At 46.5% G+C, this 18,527-nt stretch overlaps 1 protein-coding gene across 2 annotated transcripts in view; it reads right to left on the reverse strand.

Annotated features, from left to right (window-relative positions):
• Positions 1 to 600: 600 nt before the first annotated feature.
• Positions 601 to 18,527, reverse strand: part of KCNK10 (potassium two pore domain channel subfamily K member 10) — a 185,620-nt gene continuing 167,693 nt past the window's right edge. For both annotated transcript variants that reach the window (XM_082275351.1, XM_082275350.1), the window contains exons 6-7: positions 9,572 to 9,714; positions 601 to 1,603 (exon numbers count right to left, since the gene is read on the reverse strand). In XM_082275351.1, the coding sequence (XP_082131477.1) occupies positions 989 to 1,603; positions 9,572 to 9,714 (758 nt within the window). In that variant the 3' untranslated portion in view covers positions 601 to 988. The remainder of the gene's footprint in view (positions 1,604 to 9,571; positions 9,715 to 18,527) is intronic.

Genomic DNA, 18,527 nt, shown 5'->3' on the forward strand with positions numbered 1-18,527 from the left:
CAGCCCTACCAGGCACAGGGCGACCTTGAACCACATGCAAGCCGCTCCTCTGCTCCCATCTTATACAGCACTGAGAGCTGAAATTTCTTTTCGAAAATATAAAGTTTCTGTAAGATATAAAAAAAAAAAAAAAAAAAAAAGAACCACGGTCGACGCTTGTTTTCTGTTTAAAACTGACATCTTTCCATTTCACCCGAGGGGGGCGTTGAAACGCCTCAGTCTACAGCTAAAATCGTAGCGCTGTCACAGTTTCTGGTATTTTCATTGGTAATGGTAACTGCCACAGTGCTTATCTTCTGTTAAAAAGCTGATGGCGAATTTATTCTGGATGTGTGCTGCTGATGTTATTATGACCGGGACAGAACCGGCCCAATCTGGAGGTTAGAAAGATGAAATATATTGTCTTGTGTGTTCCTTATTCTACCCATGTGCCACAAAAAAAAGAAAATGCATATATGTGTTACTTCCTATTAGCCCAGAAGACCGCACATACTGTCTTTGAATTACAGCATCTAAAAAATTTCCTTGAATCTTCCGATCACACTGCTATCTTCTGAAGTCTCCATCATTCCAGTTGTAGATCCCTTGTTTCCTTTTTGTAGGTATTTTATTTTTTTTGGCAGTCAGTTATGGCACAGTATATTTCCACCGATGCAGTTTACAGAGCTCCAAGTAATTGAAAAAATCCGCATAAGGCACATGTCTCAAGAACTCCTTTAATGTAACCGATTGTTGTCGGATTTTTTTTCTTGAACAAAAGTTTTTACATCGGGGCGATGGGTTAACCCCTTCCGTGCTGGAGGAGCAGGCTAGAGAATGGATGGCCTGACCCCCCTCCAGCACAGAAGGGGTCTAAGGTCACTGCTTTGTCAACGTGCCGACCAACTTTGGGCTCCAGAATGGCCAAGAGAAGTTCATAGTCATTTCCAAATTGAAGCCCACAGCTTTGTCGTGCCATGACAGAGCAATCATCCTTAAATGTGCCCCGTTAGTTGCGTTCTTCAAGTAATGCTTTGTTCTCGTGCTCCTCGTCTTTGGTTTCACAAGGTACTGAGCCGTTCTCTATGATCGAGTGTTGAATGAAGTCGGAGAGGGTCGCCGTGTCCGATGTGGACAGCCGGTCTGGGTCGTCCTCCTTTTTCTCTTCGTCTACAGAATACTTCCGGAAGTTCTCGTAAATTTTCCGTACGTCCTCTGGGAGGTTTTTCTTCAGGTCCTTGTTTTTCCTCTTGGTCAGCTTGGAAGAGTTCGAGCCAAACTTGTTGACGATGTTGTCTTCCGAGAGTCCTTGAGCGTGCAAAGCGTTAAACTGCTCTACCCCTTTGAGCCGGAGGTTGTTAGGCTTGTTGTTGATGCTCTCTTGGGATGAGGCCTTGAAACGCCCATTTTCTAATTCAGCAAAGACTGAGCGCTTCTCTGGAGAAAGCATGTCGAGAGAGTGGGCTCTCTGGTCTAGCCCGAGTCTCCGGCGCTCCATGCTTCTTATGGTGGCCGCTCTCTGGAGTTTGTCGTGGATCTCTACGCTCAGCCGCCTGCGAGTCTCCCTGAATTCTGCAGTCACGTTGGCTTTCCACTCTGCGGCGTGAGCCTTAATTTCTCCAACCTAAACAAGAAGACACATGAACTTATCATTACATTGCAACTTTTTGTAAACTTGTTGTGCATTTATTTACCAAATCTATTTCAATAAAGAGACAAAAAATAGCTTCAGTCTAAATATTTAGGAGCCAAGGGTGGGTCATGGCAATACAGCTCTAGCTTTGCTTTATATTCATTTTATGGGGACCCTGAAAGACAAGGGCACTTAATACCAGCCTTTGTCAACCAGGGTTCCTCCACAGGTTTCTAGGGGGTTCCTTTGAGCAACAAGCAGTTTCTTCCACTCAGATAAGCAACCACTGACACCAATGATCTTTTTAACTACCTGTATGGGAGCATTCTTCCCACCGAACACCAATTTAAGGAACATTCCTCCCACCGACCACCAATGTAAGGGGCATTCTTCGCACTGGCCCCCAATGTAAGGGGCATTCTTCCACTGACCCCAAATGTATGAGGCCTTCTTCCCACCGACCACCCATGTAAGGGGCATTCTTCCCACTGACCACCAATGTAAGGGGCATTCTTCCCACCGAACACCAATTTAAGGAACATTCCTCCCACCAACCACCAATGTAAGGGGCATTCTTCCCACTGCCCCCCAATGTAAGGGGCATTCTTCCACTGACCCCCAATGTATGAGGCCTTCTTCCCACCGACCACCCATGTAAGGGGCATTCTTCCCACTGACCACCAATGTAAGGGGCATTCTTCCCACTGACCACCAATTGAAGGGGCATTCTTCCCACTGACCACCAATGTAAGGAGCAATCTTCCCACCGAACACCAATTTAAGGAACATTCCTCCCACCGACCACCAATGTAAGGGGCATTCTTCCCACTGGCCCCCAATGTAAGGGGCATTCTTCCACTGACCCCCAATGTATGAGGCCTTCTTCCCACCGACCACCCATGTAAGGGGCATTCTCTTCTCACTGACCACCAATGTAAGGGGCATTCTTCCCACCGACCACCAATGTAAGGGGCATTCTTCCCACTGACCACCAATGTAAGGGGCATTCTTCCCACTGACCACCAATGTAAGGAGCATTCTTCCCACTGATCAGCAATGTAAGGGGCATTCTTCCCACTGGCCCCCAATGTAAGGGGCATTCTTCCACTGACCCCCAATGTATGAGGCCTTCTTCCCACCGACCACCCATGTAAGGGGCATTCTCTTCTCACTGACCACCAATGTAAGGCGCATTCTTCCCACCGACCACCAATGTAAGGGGCATTCTTCCCACTGACCACCAATGTAAGGGTCATTCTTCCCACTGACCCCTAATGTAAGGGACATTCTTCCCACTGACCCCTAATGTAAGGGACATTCTTCCCACTGACCACCAATGTAAGGAACATTCTTCCCATTTATCACCAATGTAAGGGGCATTCTTCCCACTAATCACTAATGTAAGGGACATTGTCGTATAATTAGATTGTAAGAACAATGAGGTAACATAAGATTAGCAGTCTGAACGTTCCTGAGCTCTGCGGTATTTCCCGGCTCCTCCAATCCCCCCCGTGTCATCATGTACATGCTGCGCTGGAGGGACGTGCCCGTGCTTATTAATCAGAAGATAAGCGTTGCGTGCATCGAGCGGAGAGACCTCTCCCCAGTCAATCCCGCTCTCCTGCTCCCTCGTACAAATAATGCGCGGCCCGCAGAATCAATAAAAGGATCCTCACCGCGTGTAATAAGGGCTTTATAACTAAGAGACCGAGCAGATACTGAGTGCCAGAAAATCAATGGCGGAGACAGAGAGCGCCAGCTTCCCTCCTTTACACAATGGAAAATCAAGGAGGACAGAAGGCAGGAATAGAGAAAACACCTTTCTGTATTCACAGCTGAAGTTTAATCTGCTTATATTTTGCCTTCCCACTCCCCTCATCAACCAATCATTAAATGTTTTAATACAAACCTTTCCCTTTTCATGACATACCTTATTTTAGATCCAGTGATGTAATTACTGGGTCTCTGTGCTTTTCTATGAAATGCAAGCAGATCATGGATAGGGGGTGGGACCAGCAGGGGGGGCTGTACATGGCTTCCTGAAAACATCACAGTACCCTGCCTCAGTACTTCTCTCAAGAGCCTTCCGTCCTGATGCAAGCAGTGGGCTGGCCCTTGGGAGGAGTTATGCAAATATCAAAATGCATTGATGGGTGGGTATCATTTTGGAGGATTGGGTGTTCCTAGGAAAGTGGAATTTGCATGCAGACCACCCAAGACAACACACACATGTGATGCTGAGCCTCCATGACTGAAAGAACTGAAATCAAATGAATGCCAGGTAGGAAAGTTCTAGCTCACAGGTGTCAAACACAAGGCCCATGGGCCAAATGCGACCCCCAGGCCATTTCATGTGGTCCTCACATCTCTCCCGCCGCTGCAGCACCCCCCTTGTCTCTGCCCCCACCTTGTCTCTGTAGTCAGCAGAAGAGAGGACAGAACTCCTTCGCCAGATCCTGCACTCCTCTATGCAGCTGCAGAAAGGCTTGTCTTTGCCCCCCCCCCAAATTTCTCAGCAGTCCGCAGCAAAGAGGAGGGCAAAACTCCTTCTACAGATCCTGCACCTCTCTGTGCAGCAGCAACCGCCTTGCCTCTGCCTCCCCTGATTTCATCATTCAGCAGACTCTGGAAGCTGACTCCAGCCCACCTCTGGTTCTTCTCCAGACCCTGCACTTCTTCCCAGATCCACCCACATCTTCTTCCTGGCAGCAGCACAAGGTAAGGGGGTGCACTGTGATGTAAGGAAGGGTGGGTGATTAGAGCCAGAGGTTCTAATAGGCTTCAAAAAAGGGGGGGGGGGCTCAGGGGAGCAGAGCACTGCGCCCCGAGCCCACTCAGTTGTGTGACAATAGCGAATGAATATTCGCTATTGCCAGACTGATTCCCCTCTTGGCCAATCAGGAAGCGGGTCCCGAGACCTATTTTCCGATTGGCCAAAAAGAGAAGGCATCCTATTGGCCAAGGAGGGAGGAGACAGCCGCCGAGAGGGAACATGGGGACTGAGACTCAGGGGGAAGCCACCGCCGCCACCTGTCAGTCCCACGGAGGTAAGTAAACTGGCGTAGAGAGGGGGCGTCCGTCTGTCTGTCTGCCTGCCGCTGGAGTGATTGGGGGGAGGTCCAGGGGGTCCGTCTGCTGCTGGAGTGATTGGAGGGGGGTCCGTCTGCCACTGGAGTGATTGGAGGGGGGTCCGTCTGCCACTGGAGTGATTGGAGGGGGGTCCGTCTGCCACTGGAGTGATTGGAGGGGGGTCCGTCTGCCACTGGAGTGATTGGGCGGAGGTCCAGGGGGTCCGTCTGCTGCTGGACTGATTGGAGGGGGGTCCGTCTGCCACTGGAGTGATTGGAGGGGGGTCCGTCTGCCACTGGAGTGATTGGAGGGGGGTCTGTCTGCCACTGGAGTGATTGGGCGGAGGTCCAGGGGGTCTGTCTGCTGCTGGAGTGAAATGGGGGGGGGGGGTCCGGGGGTCTGTCTGCCACTGGAGTGATTGGGGGGGGGTCCAGCTACTTACCCCCCCCGACTGATGGAGCACCAGCCGCCACTGACAGTGACAAGGCATATTTTTAGCACTGATCACTGTATTAGTGTCACTGGTTCCCACAAAGTGTCAAAAGTGTCAGTAAAAGTAGCTGATCGCCGCTATTACTAAAAAAATTAATAAATAAATAAAAATTCCAGTATATATAACATAGCTTGTAGATGCTATAACGTTTGCGCAATTCTATTGGTTCAAATTGATGAAGAAAAAAAACTTCCCCTCCTATCTCCTCTTCTAGAACAACCCCCCCCCCCCCCAAATTTCCCCTCTTAGCACATATACCCTTCATTAATCCCTACTAGCAGAACCCCCCCCCCCCCAAAAAAAAAAAAAAAACTACCCCTCCTATCGCCTCTTCTGGCACAAACCCCCCCTCCCAACACAAATCCCCCACCCACCCAAATTTCTCCTCCTAGCACATATACCCTTACCCTTCATTAATCCCCTCTAGCAGAACTCCCCCTACCCTATAAAAAAAAAAAAAACCTACCCCTCCTATCACCTCTTCTAGCACAAATCCCCCCTCCTCCAAACACAAATCCTCCCAAATCACCTTTCCTAGCACCCCCCCCCAAAAAAAATTCCCCTCCTACGACCATTTCTTACCACCTGTTGCCCCCCAAATTTCTCTGCCGAACACAAATCCCCTTCCCCCCATTTGCCTTGTGACCCCACCCCTTGTCCCGTCCCTGCCGATAAATATGACATATTTACCAGCCCCTTCCTTTTCTGAATGAACACAATGGGTGATCAGTAGTGATCATTCACTGTGTTCATTCATATCTGAAGCATAGTAAACTGTGTTTTTTTTTTGGGGGGGCTATCAGGTTGGCCGTATTAAGTCCCATAGTCTGTAACAGCAGCCCTGTTTATAGATAAAAGATATAATAAATATAATAATACTTCGCTCTTCTGCAGAGATAGACTGATGTGACTGCCTCAGTGTGCTTTGTACACCACAATAGAATATTTCAAAGCTATATACAGAAAAATGCATAATAATTACTGTATGGTGGTGACCCCTCTGATCTGTGGGGTTGCGATGTACTGAGAGCCAATAATACCCCTGGGATGAAATAATAGATGATATATAAAGGAAAGTATGGGGTCTCGGGGGATCACTGATGGCTCCACCATCTGGCTTGGACAGATGATCCCGTGCGATACTTTCTTTTTGTTTGTCCTAAAATCATTACGTTGTAAATCTTTAACCTGATCCTGAAATAAGCGGAAACGCCTTGTGTTTATATTCCCTTAGCTTTTTACTATTTTGTTGAAAATTGATTAAATCTTTGACCGGCTTTTCCAAGAACATATGTTATCCCAGCACAAGGCACCATCCATATCACATCACCTGATAAATATGCAGGTCGTGTTTGTACAGCTCTATCTTCTTCAGAGGCGTTATATTACTATATACTGTATAGCAGTGTATCTCAACCTTTTTTCAGTCAAGGCACCCTTTAGAATCATGGACAATCCAAAGGCACCCCTGTAAAATTATGGACAGTCTCGAGGCACCCCCATTCTAAAATGTAAAAAAACAATTCGAATAGTTTTACCTAACCACTTCTGGACCGAGACTTTTTCTTGTTGTTAAAATTCTTTTTTTTTTGCTATAAAATTACTTAGAACCCCCAAACATTATATATTTTTTTTAAGCAGAGACCCTATAGAAAAAAATGGAGATTGTTGCAATATTTTTTATTACAAACGCAATTTTTTAATAAAAAAATAAGAAAACAGGAAAGTTAGCCCGATTTTTTTTCTATAATGTGAAAGATAATGTTACGCTGAGTAAATAGATACCCAACATGTCATACTTCAAAATTGCGCACACTTGAGGAATGGCGACAAAGATTGGTACTTAAAAATCCCCATAGGCGACAATTTAGAAATTTCTACAAGTTAGCAGTTTAGAGTTACAGAGGAGGTCTAGGGCTCAAATTATTGCTCTCACTCTAACGATCGTGGCGATACCTCACATGTGTGGTTTGAACACCGTTTAAAAAAAACAAAAAAATACTTTTTTTAATTAAAAAATAAGAAAACAGTAAAGTTAGCCCCATTTTTTTTCTATGTGAAAGATAATGTTACGCCAAGTAACTAGATACCCAACATGTCATACTTCAAAATTGCGCACAGTTGCGGAATGGCGACAAAAACTGGTACTTAAAAATCCCCATAGGCGACAATTTAGAAATTTCTACAAGTTAGCAGTTTAGAGGTACAGAGGAGGTCTGGGGCTCAAATTATTGCTCTCACTCTAACGATCGTGGCGATACCTCACATGTGTGGTTTGAACACTGTTTACACCGTTTAAAAAAAAAAACAAAATTACTTTTTTAATTAAAAAATAAGAAAACAGTAAAGTTAGCCCCATTTTTTTTTATAATGTGAAAGATAATGTTACGCCAAGTAAATAGATACCCAACATGTCATGCTTCAAAATTGCGCACACTTGCGAAATGGCTACAAACATTGGTACTTAAAAATCCCCATAGGCGACAATTTAGAAATTTCTACAAGTTAGCAATTTAGAGTTACAGAGGAGGTCTGGGGCTCAAATTATTGCTCTCACTCCAACGATCGCGGCGATACCTTACATGTGTGATTTGAACAATGTTTACATATGTGGGCGTGACTTGCGTATGCGTTTGCTTGCTTGCGCAAGCTAACAGGGACGGGGCTCTTTCATTTTTTTTATTTTTATTTTTTTTCCTATTTATTTTATCTTTTATTTTTTATTTTTACACTTTTTTTAAAAAAAAAAAAAAGGCACCCATTAAAATCATGGACAATCCAAAAGCACCCTGTAAAATTATGGACAGTTTCGAGTCACCCGAATCTAAAATGTAAAAAAAAACGATTCGAATAGTTTTACATAACCACTTCTGGACCGGGCCTTTTTCTGACACTTGTACTGATCTATTGGTAGCAAAAAAAATAAATATATCGCTGTATGAATGTAGCAGAATGTGTCGTGAATAATCCCTGTAACGAGTGTAATATGTTTATTTCCTGTGATCTTCAGCTCCATCTAGTGACCACAACGCAGGATTTTCCTAATGGGCATATTTCAGGAAAATACCACATTATGGCCACTAGATTGTGCTAACAATCATGGGAAATAAAATCGTAAAGGCTCGTACACACGCGAACATTTTCGTCCAAAGAATTTTCGTACGATCTTCGTATATTGTATACACAACTTTCGACAGCCGATCCTGAATCCAGCCGATTCTGAATCTTTGTACGAAAATTCTCGAAGAGACAAACGCCCAAATGTTTCTTGTACGCAAAAAAAAAAAAAAAGAACGATTTTCGTTTAACGTATACCGTTTCCGTATGCTTTTTGTACAAGGAAAATCAGAAAAGAAAGACTGCACATGATAAGAAACAATAAACAACAACAACAAAAAAAAAAACCTTTGTCGTACGAGAATTTGTGTACAAGTTTTCGTTCATCGTTTCCAATTGGCTGTGAAACAGCGATGAAACAGTGCCCCCCAACCCTATATAGTGCCCCCCAGCCGGCAATAGTGCCCCCTAGCTTGCTGCAGAGCCAACAACCCCCCCCCCCCCCCCGCTATAGTGCTCCAACAGTGTCTCACAGTGCCCTCCAGCCCCCACAGTGCCCTTCAGTCTCCATATTGCTCCTGCAAAACCCTCAGCCTCCTGAAGGTATCCCTCCAGAGACCAGATCTCCCACAGTTGTCCCATTTCCCCCCCCAAGAAACCTCATCCCCTACAGGGCCACCAACATCCTCCAGAAGCTTCATTCCCACACAATGACACCCAGCCCCATCCTGTCCCATACTTTCATTGTGTAAGGGCATGGAAGATATGGAAGAATTTACCGAGCCAGAGGCGTAACTAGACCCGATGCAAGAAACCATGAAGGGCCCCCCAGACCCCTGGCCGGGGCCCTTCCCTTCAAGCCCGGGGCTCTTCCCACTAATCCTGGGGCTCTTTAATCTCATTGCATGGCCTTTTATTATGGTCCCGCATCAGGATCCTTTCATAAGTTCTGCAGTGGGCCCCCTTCCTGCAATCTTGGGGCCTCCCCACAGTGGTGAAATGCCAGGGCCCGGTCGCCAGTGTGACCTTTGAGATCCTAGAAGTTCACCCACTGGTTTGCTACCGGGCCCCCTGGAGCATGGGGCCCGGTAGCGATTGCAACCCCTGCAACCCCTGTAGTTACGCTCTGTACCGAGCCCTTGTCTCGCTAAGGTTGAGCACCACTGCCTTAAAGAATATGTCCTTGGCACTCACAAGTTAAGGCTCGTTAACTGTATGGCTTCATAGGAATATGGAAATGCTTGTTCATAGATGTCAGATTAAAACATGGCTGAATGTGATAAATAGGACAGGAGGTATTGGAAGTCTCATGTCTCTGTGCTAGTTAGCGGCTGACATACCTCTTCTTTCGTCTTCTTGGATATCACACGAAGCCAGTCTCCAATCATACTCAGGACTGCGGCAAAGTACGCCAAGCCGACCAAGATCCAAAACCACACCATGGGTTTATACCACTCCCGGTACATGATGTCCGTGTTCCCTCCTGCATGAGAAACAGTTATAAAGAAGATTGTTTTATATCTTTGATCTCTCTCCCTCTATTTCCTGAACCAATATTCCAATTTTGGAACCCCAACAGCAAGATACAAATTTTTAATTCAAAGCTGAGCTCCGGGCCCAAAAACTTTCCTTTACATATATTCATTAATAGCCATAAAGAATATAATCCACTTTGTGTGCGCAAAATGTTTTTGCAAACCCAAATATTATCTTGTATTTTTAGCAGTGACATCATCACCATACTATTCATAGCCTGTGCAGGGCTGTGGGAGGGGCCCAGCAAGCTCCACCCACAACAGAAACTTGCAGGAGGGGGAGGAGGCAAGACCAGATACCCTGCACAAGAAGGGAGAGCAAGAGTGAGCGGTCTTTATTACAGGTGGAATGAAAGAAAATCACTTGATTCCCCATCAATACAGTCAGTGCTGGTAGGGAAATTCCTCCTGCAGCACTATTGCAGGAGGGGAGCCTTCCCTGCCGACAGAAGGCAATGATCACTATAGCAGCCGGAAGTGATCACAAGCAAAAAATATGACAGGCTGGCTGTAAAGAAGTTGATCGATGGATCAAATTCAGTACTGCCTATAGATTATTCGAATATCGGTCCATCGCTTGTGAACTGGTCAATATTCGATCCATCTGTGGTTGGCTTATGTTTTACAGTGGGGAGGAGGACTCCTAAACCAATGAAGGAAGGGGATTCTTACAGGGACCCTGATATAAAGAGATCTCTGATATGAACCCTGATATAAGGGGCAGCTCTTATGTAAGGCACTATTCCTTCCACTGACACCATTGATGGGGCACTATTCCTTCCACTGACACCATTGATGGGGCACTATTCCTCCCACTGACACCAATGATAGGGCACTATTCCTCCCACTGATACCAATGATAGGGCACTATTCCTCCCACTGACACCAATGATGGGGCACTTTTCCTCCCACTGACACCAATGATAGGGCACTATTCCTCCCACTGATACCAATGATAGGGCACTATTCCTCCCACTGACAACAATGATGGGGCACTTTTCCTCCCACTGATACCAATGATAGGGCACTTTTCCTCCCACTGATACCAATGATGGGGCACTATTCCTCCCACTAATACCAATGATGGGCACTATTCCTCCCACTGACACCAATGATGGGACACTATTCCTCCCACTGACACCAATGATGGGGCACTATGCCTTCCATTGACACAATGATGGGGCACTATTCGTCCCACTGACACCAATGATGGGGCACTATTCCCTCCAATGACACTAATGATGGGGCACTCATCCTCCCACTGACACCAATGATGGGGCACTATTCCTCCCACTGACACCAATGATGGGGAATTATTCCTCCCACTGACACCAATGATGGGGCAATATTCCTTCCACTGACACCAATGATGGGACACTATTCCTCCCACTGATACCAATGATGGGGCACTATTCCTCCCACTAATACCAATGATGGGCACTATTCCTCCCACTGACACCAATGATGGGACACTATTCCTCCCACTGACACCAATGATGGGGCACTATACCTTCCATTGACACAATGATGGGGCACTATTCGTCCCACTGACACCAATGATGGGGCACTATTCCCTCCAATGACACTAATGATGGGGCACTCATCCTCCCACTGACACCAATGATGGGGCACTATTCCTCCCACTGACACCAATGATGGGGAATTATTCCTCCCACTGACACCAATGATGGGGCAATATTCCTTCCACTGACACCAATGATGGGACACTATTCCTCCCACTGATACCAATGATGGGGCACTGTGCCTTCCACTGACACCAATGATGGGGCACTATTCCTCCCACTGACACCAATGATGGGGAATTATTCCTCCCACTGACACCAATGATGGGGCACTATTCCTCCCACTGACACCAATGATGGGGCACTATTCCTCCCACTGAAGCCAATGATGGGACACTATTCCTCCCACTGAAACCATTGATGGGGCACTATTCCTCCCACTGACACCAATGATGGGGCACTATTCCTCCCACTTTGTTCAGAAAGTTTGGAGACCCCTGATTTAAAAAAAAAAAAAAAAAAAGTTAGGTTCTCTGTATAACAAATAAACGCCTGGATGACATACTATACAATTCACCACTCGGCCCCATCTGGGTTTGTCTTTCTTGATTTAAAGCTGAATTCCAGGCAACCAGAAAATATATATAATAAACACATATATGAGAGCTGTTTAACCTTCCAAAGGATTTGTATTCCTGTCCATCCAATCCTGAGACTCACACAGCTGTGCCACACAACACAGCCAAGTTGGTGACCTGCCCTTTGTCTGCTGCAGTAAAACAATAAGGCTTGGTCACTTCCCCGCCCCAGCCTCTAAATGGACTGTAAAAGAGCAGGAGAACATGTATGTCGGTGGTACTGGACTGGACTTATATATTCTGGTGAGGCTCCTTGTCTAGGGGACTCCATGATTAGGATTGATCCACATGTAAACAGTCCAATGAAGCCACCAGACCAAAAACCTAACAGTCCAAAATCTTGCTCAAGAAAATATAAAATATCCAACGCGTTTTAACTCCCCCTTCATCGGGGCTGCGCTAGAGACCAAAATAACAAAAATTTCAATATTTGGAATAGTCATGGCTGAAATTAGTGTTACAAGATTTTGGACTCCTAGATCCACCCCCACCTCTTTTCTCTCTGTTTTTTATCATCCTATTAGGATGTTTCTTTTGATCACATGGGCATGAAGCACACCTGGTTGCCACCTAGTCCTGCTCCACCCTTTTCTAGTATGAGCCCTGCTGTACCAGGGATGACAGGAGGCTGATACCAAGCTATGTACACTAGCTACTGTTTGAAATAGTTTGAATGTGTTAATTAAAACATAATGGCGTTCTTTATTGTCCTTTTATGTCTGTATGGAGGTTAGCTGCAGATTTCTCATTTAAAAACCTTCCTCGTTCAGACATCGTGGTCCTGATTTTTTTCTGTCATCATACACTTTCCTGAGGATCAAGCAGCAGTTAAGAGATGAAAAAGAGGACATGAAAGAGAGGGGCTTTTTTTTTTTCCTGTGCGGAGGGCAGCTCCAGAAATGTCTCTGGCATATTGGGGAATTAGCTCTTTTATCGCTCACATTTAAATGGCCCCATCCACCCAATGCTGAATCACTCACATGGTTCTTCAAGTGTCTACCAGGATTTTCTTACAATAGTTCCTCTGCCCCTTCTACCAGGTCACAATGAAACTGATCTCTGCAGCGATTTGTGCTACATTGTGGAGAATCTAACAGGGGAGGGTGATACCATTAATGGGCTGCAGTATTTAGGACAGAACTGGGAATTCTGGTGCGGATGTCTCACTTTTAAAGTCTCCAAGATTTATAAATATCTAAATTGTAAACGTCGACCATGCTTGTAATCGATCAAAACTAAAACACAATTTGGGTAGAGTTTGCATGTTGCTATTCACAGGACTGGACATATGTTGTGCCATCATTCTGTTGCTTATAGTCACTTAAAGCCAACATCCAGTAACTTACAAAACATTTAAGGAATCTAAAAACCCAAATTCTAACCAGAACCAATGGTCAAGTGACATGTTTTTTTTGAGAGCCCACATCAGTCCCTGATAACATAAACACTTCTCATTGGCTCACAAGGTCATTAGGATCCAAAGGAATCCCACAGGGTGCACGGGATGGGTTATCCCAGGGCCCATTGGAAAGGTCTTCACAGGGATCATCAGAGAGGTCCTCACAGGGTCAATAGGAGAGGTTCCCACAGGGTCTATAGGAGGTCCTCCCAGGGTCCATAGGAGAGGTTCCCACAGGGTCTATAGGAGGTCCTCACAGGGTCCATAGGAGAGGTCCCCACAGGGTCTATAGGAGGTCCTCACAGGGTCCATAGGAGAGGTCCTCATAGGGTCCATAGGAGAGGTCCTCACAGGGTTCATAGGAGAGGTCCTCACAGGGTCCATAGGAGAGGTCCTCACAGGGTCCATAGGAGAGGTCCCCACAGGGTCTATAGGAGGTCCTCACAGGGTCCATAGGAGAGGTCCTCATAGGGTCCATAGGAGAGGTCCTCACAGGGTCCATAGGAGAGGTCCTCACAGGGTCCATCAGAGGAATCCTCACATGCATTATCATAGGTGTCCCCTAAAGTACTATAGATCAAAGGTGTTCTGAAAGAGTCCTGAAGATCATAGGGGTCCTCACAATGGTAATCAGATGGGTCCTCACGGAGTCCATTATAGGGGGTTCTTCCAGAGTCCTGAAGATTGTAGGGGTCCTCACAAGGTCCATCTAATGGGTGTTCCCATAGTCCATTAGAGGAGTTCTCTCAGAGTTCTGAAGGTCATAAAGGTTCTCACAGGGCCCATCAGATGGGTCCTCACAGGATCCATTAGATGGGTTCTTACAGAGTTTTGAAGACTGTAGGGGACCTCACAAGTTCCAACAGATGGGTCTCCATTAAAAAGGTTCACTCAGAGTCCTGAAGGTCATAAGTTTCATAGGATCCATCAGATGGGTCCATTGGAAGGGTTCTTAATAGGGATGCACCAATACCATTTTTTCAACACAGAGTACGAGTACCGATACTTTTTAGCGATACCTATCACCTAGGAAGAGGGGGGATTCGGGTGTTGGATGAGGCTAGGGTGGGGGTTTAGGGGGGTAAGTGAGGGCAGGGTGGGGGGGGAGTAGGGGGGTAAGTGAAGGCAGGGTAATTGAGGGTAGGGTGGGATAGGGGTTGAGGGCTGGGGTGGTTGTAACCAACCTGAAGGGACGTGTGATGTGATTGGATGCTCTGGGTGACTGCATCTCCTGGTTGCAATCAGAGCTGGCTGACAGAATGGAAGCCCCATGTTATACACACAGTCTACATACAGCATCCACTGTGTCATAGGAAGTGACAGTGCTGGGCCAACGCTCTGGAGTTATCAGAAACAGTGCTTGCTGGGACTTGTAGTCCCAGCAAGCTTCAGGGAAGCCTCAACATCCATACAATCCCAGGTCACAGCACTGCAGGAACGTCAGATAATGTGGAAGAGTCTGTGCAACAGCAATGTAGCACCTACATTCAGGGCGATGGGCAGGTCAGTTTGCAAAAGCTCCCCCATTCCTCTTCACCACAACCTGAACTCTGATCCCACTGTCAGTGATGCCAGACGCGGCTCTTTCTCCTTAGTCTGACTGACCCCTGCTCTGCCATCGGTCACATGATGGATGATGCCCCGGCCACCCCCCCCCAGCCAAACAAGGGATGCAGTAAGAGACTGTCAAGGTCTTAACTTGCCTTCCTGTCTGCAGCCATCTTGGATGTGCTGACTGCTGTCTTTTATAGACTCATTCCTTCCTGCTGCTTCCTGGGCATCGCACAGTGATGAGGTTGCAAACAGGATATATATATATATATATCACCTGTTGGCTTGCAGTCCTTTACTCGTGTGTTTGTGCTTCAAGGTGCATCTCTGCTGGCTTTCTTCTGGTTTCCGTGTTCCTCTGTGTATGACCTGGCTTTGGCTGACTACCTTCCTGGCTCTTGATTTCCCTTTTGGCTGACGACCTTCCTGGCTCTCGATTCCCATTGTTTTATGTGACTACTTTTCCGTCTAATCCCTATCGGTTCCCCCACTCCCAGGTCCGAACTCGTTCATCTCATGGGGGAACCGCGACCTGGTGCGAACAAGCAGTGAAGCCTACCATCTTGAGCTCTGGTGAACACCGGTTGGCACTTACACTCTGCACCTCAGGTTATTCTGCGTCTTCCACCAGGGTGACCCCTTTACACGTTAGGCTCAGCTACGGGAGGCGTGACAGAAACACAGTGGAGCGGGTAGAGGAGTGTGCGTAGGGTGGGCTGCTGCAAGGATTATTGTCTTGTCTACACAACCTTATGCTGGCACCGGCTCTGCTGTCACATTAGCCAGCTTTTTTTAGTACATGCTGTCCAACCAGGCCAGTCCAGGCCTGGGGACAGCTGGCGGGAGGGGAATCCCAGACAGCTGAAATGTCATTGGTTGTTAAGGGCATGGCCGGCCTGCTCCTTAATAACCAACAATTGTCGACATTTTTATTTTTCACATTTCAGCTGTTAGCAGGGAAATCCAATATGAGTTACAATTTGGCACTTTAAAATAACCACACTGTAATTGGTATATTGTATAGCGTCTCAGATTGTCACAATCATCGTAATTTGTTTTGGGATTTCCCCATAAAAAACAAATGGCAGCTGCCGGTTATATTATATAAATTACATACAGGAGGCGCCATTTTTCTATTATAGCAGGGAAATCCAGCTGACAGCTGAAAGAACGGAGCCAAAAGGTATCGGTTTCGGGTATCGGTGCTTTTGAATGACTACAGAAACCCATGAAAATGCTTAGTATCGGCCCCGGTATCAGTGCAACCCTAGTTCTTCAAAAAACAAACACAAGGGCGCACCGGCCTAGTGCATTATCCTCTATAAACGTTTTATTGGATGAAAGGTATAAAAATACTCACAGTCTTGGTAAAAGCATATCAGAGGCTCGGAGGAAGAGGTGAAGCCTTGAAACGCGTAAGCCTAGCTTCAGAGGACGCTATACCTTGGGGTTCTGATGAGGATGGCACTGTATCCATTTGATATGCTTTTACCAAGACTCTGTGAGTATTTTTATACCTTTCATCCAATAAAACCTTTATAGAGGATAATGCACTAGGCTGGTGCACCCTTGTGTTTGTTTTTTGGTGGTCTCAGACTACCCTGGTTTTGAAAAGGGGCTGCAAGGCCGAAGTATCCAAGCAAAGCCAAGTAGAAAGTCTTCTGTAGCCACATGAGTGTGGCTGGATGTGGTTAGAAGATAACCTCTCAGAGCGCAGGAGATAGGTGTTTTGCAACCCTAGTTCTTACAGGGGGTTCTTACAAGGCCCATCAGAGAAGTCCTCACAGGGTTCATAAATGGGGTCCTTACAGGGTTCATCAGAGAGGCCATCTCAGGGATCACTGAAGGGGTCTTTACAGGGTTCTGAAGATTTTAGGGTCCTCAGAGGGTCCATCAGAAGGGTACTCACAGAGTGCTGAAGATTTCAACTAAAAGAATCCTGATGTCAAGATGCACGGTCCCCCGATAAGGCTAGTCATCAGGCTTGGACTTTAGCGATGGATCACCAGTCCACACTAATGGAAGAGACACCACAGAGTATCACAAGATGGCCAACGCAGGTCAGTATAAAAAGGTGTTAGCAGTTTTTTATTGTGAATAGGTGGGAGTAAAGGGGAGTGCTTGGGAGGGATTGAGGTTTTTACTTTGGGCCAGAAATAGATATTAAGAGCAGGTCAGTGGCTAGACTCAGAGGCGTAACTAGAACCTTCAGGGCCCCGGTGCAAGAAACCATGAAGGGCCCCACGGACCCCTGGCCAGGGCCCTTCCCTTCAAGCCTGGGGTTCTTCCCACTGATCTTGGGGCCCTTTACTCTCATTTCACAAGTTCTGCAGTGGGCCCCCTTTCTGCCATCTTGGGGCCTCCCCATGGTGGTGGAATGTCAGGGCCTGGTTTCCAGTGTGACCTTTGCGATCCTGGAAGTTCACCCACTGGTGTCAGTAGTTTTTATTTTTTGGTATTTGAATTGTATTATTTTTTTTATCATTTTCTTTTATTTTTTTACAATGTCACTGACTATGACTCTGTCAATTCAGAAAAGGAAGGAGCTGGTAAATTGCATATTTACTGACCCCTTCCTGGTTCTCTATTGTGACACATCCCCTGCAGCAGCTGGCAGGAGAGGGGAGGGAGGAAGCCGGCAGCACAGTGGAAGGGGGGGGGGACCAGGGGAGTACACAGGGGCCCAGAGACAGCAGAACACAAGTGAACTGGATAGAAGGAGCGGCGGGGGTAGCATCCAGAGGAACCAATCTCATCCATTTTCCTCCTGCAGCTACAGGAGGAAAAAGGAGGACAGTGATTTCTCTACATGCTGCCCCCGCCGCCCCTTCTATCCAGGTGTACAGGGGAGCCGCACTGGAGCATGGGGCCCGGTTGCAATTGCGACCCCTGCAACCCCTGTAGTTATGCCCCTGGGTAGACTGACTAGGGGGAGGGGGGGCAAGATGGTTGGCCTGTGGAGGCACAAAATATTAACCTGGCTCCGCAAAATATTAACCTGGCTCCGCAAAATATTAACCTGGCACGCATTGCGTGTTCTCTGCCCTCTGCTTTGGCACCGAGCATGCCAGATGTCACGATGAAAAACATGACTGTCACTTTACCTACAGAGGACCACAATGCTCAGCACGTGCGCTGTGCCTCAGAGACCCGTAACACACTGCGTATCCTCATTCAAAGAGCATGCTGTTCACACTAATTGGAAGGAAAGTAATTAATTTAAAGCAGTTTTAATTGGGTGAGATAACAGCTAATGACTCCTACAAAGGCTGTTTTCTCTCTTTAGATTCTTCAGGTTCTTCATGAAAAGGAAAGACGTTTTTTGGCGGACCCGTTGGGCGCCCTTGTAGGCAATGATTTATTGTCTGAGAAAGAAAACTTTCCTCTGGGGAGAAGAAGACTAATTTTTATTAAGCTTGATCCAATTTATATTGCGTCATAAACAGCTGCTTTGGCTTCCTAGAATTTTCCTCCAGGCAATCCTGTCACTCTGGCAAAAGTTTTCCCTTGAAAACACCTATTATAACTCTGTTGTTATGTATGGAAGTCCTATGGTAAACCATGGATCTGTACTACATAAAAGTAACTTGAACACTATACTCACGGCCACTTTACTAGTGGAACACCTGTTCAATTGATTGGTTACACAA

This window comes from Pelophylax lessonae (assembly GCF_965119305.1).
Source record: "Pelophylax lessonae genome assembly, chromosome: 13".
Taxonomy (NCBI): domain Eukaryota; kingdom Metazoa; phylum Chordata; class Amphibia; order Anura; family Ranidae; genus Pelophylax; species Pelophylax lessonae.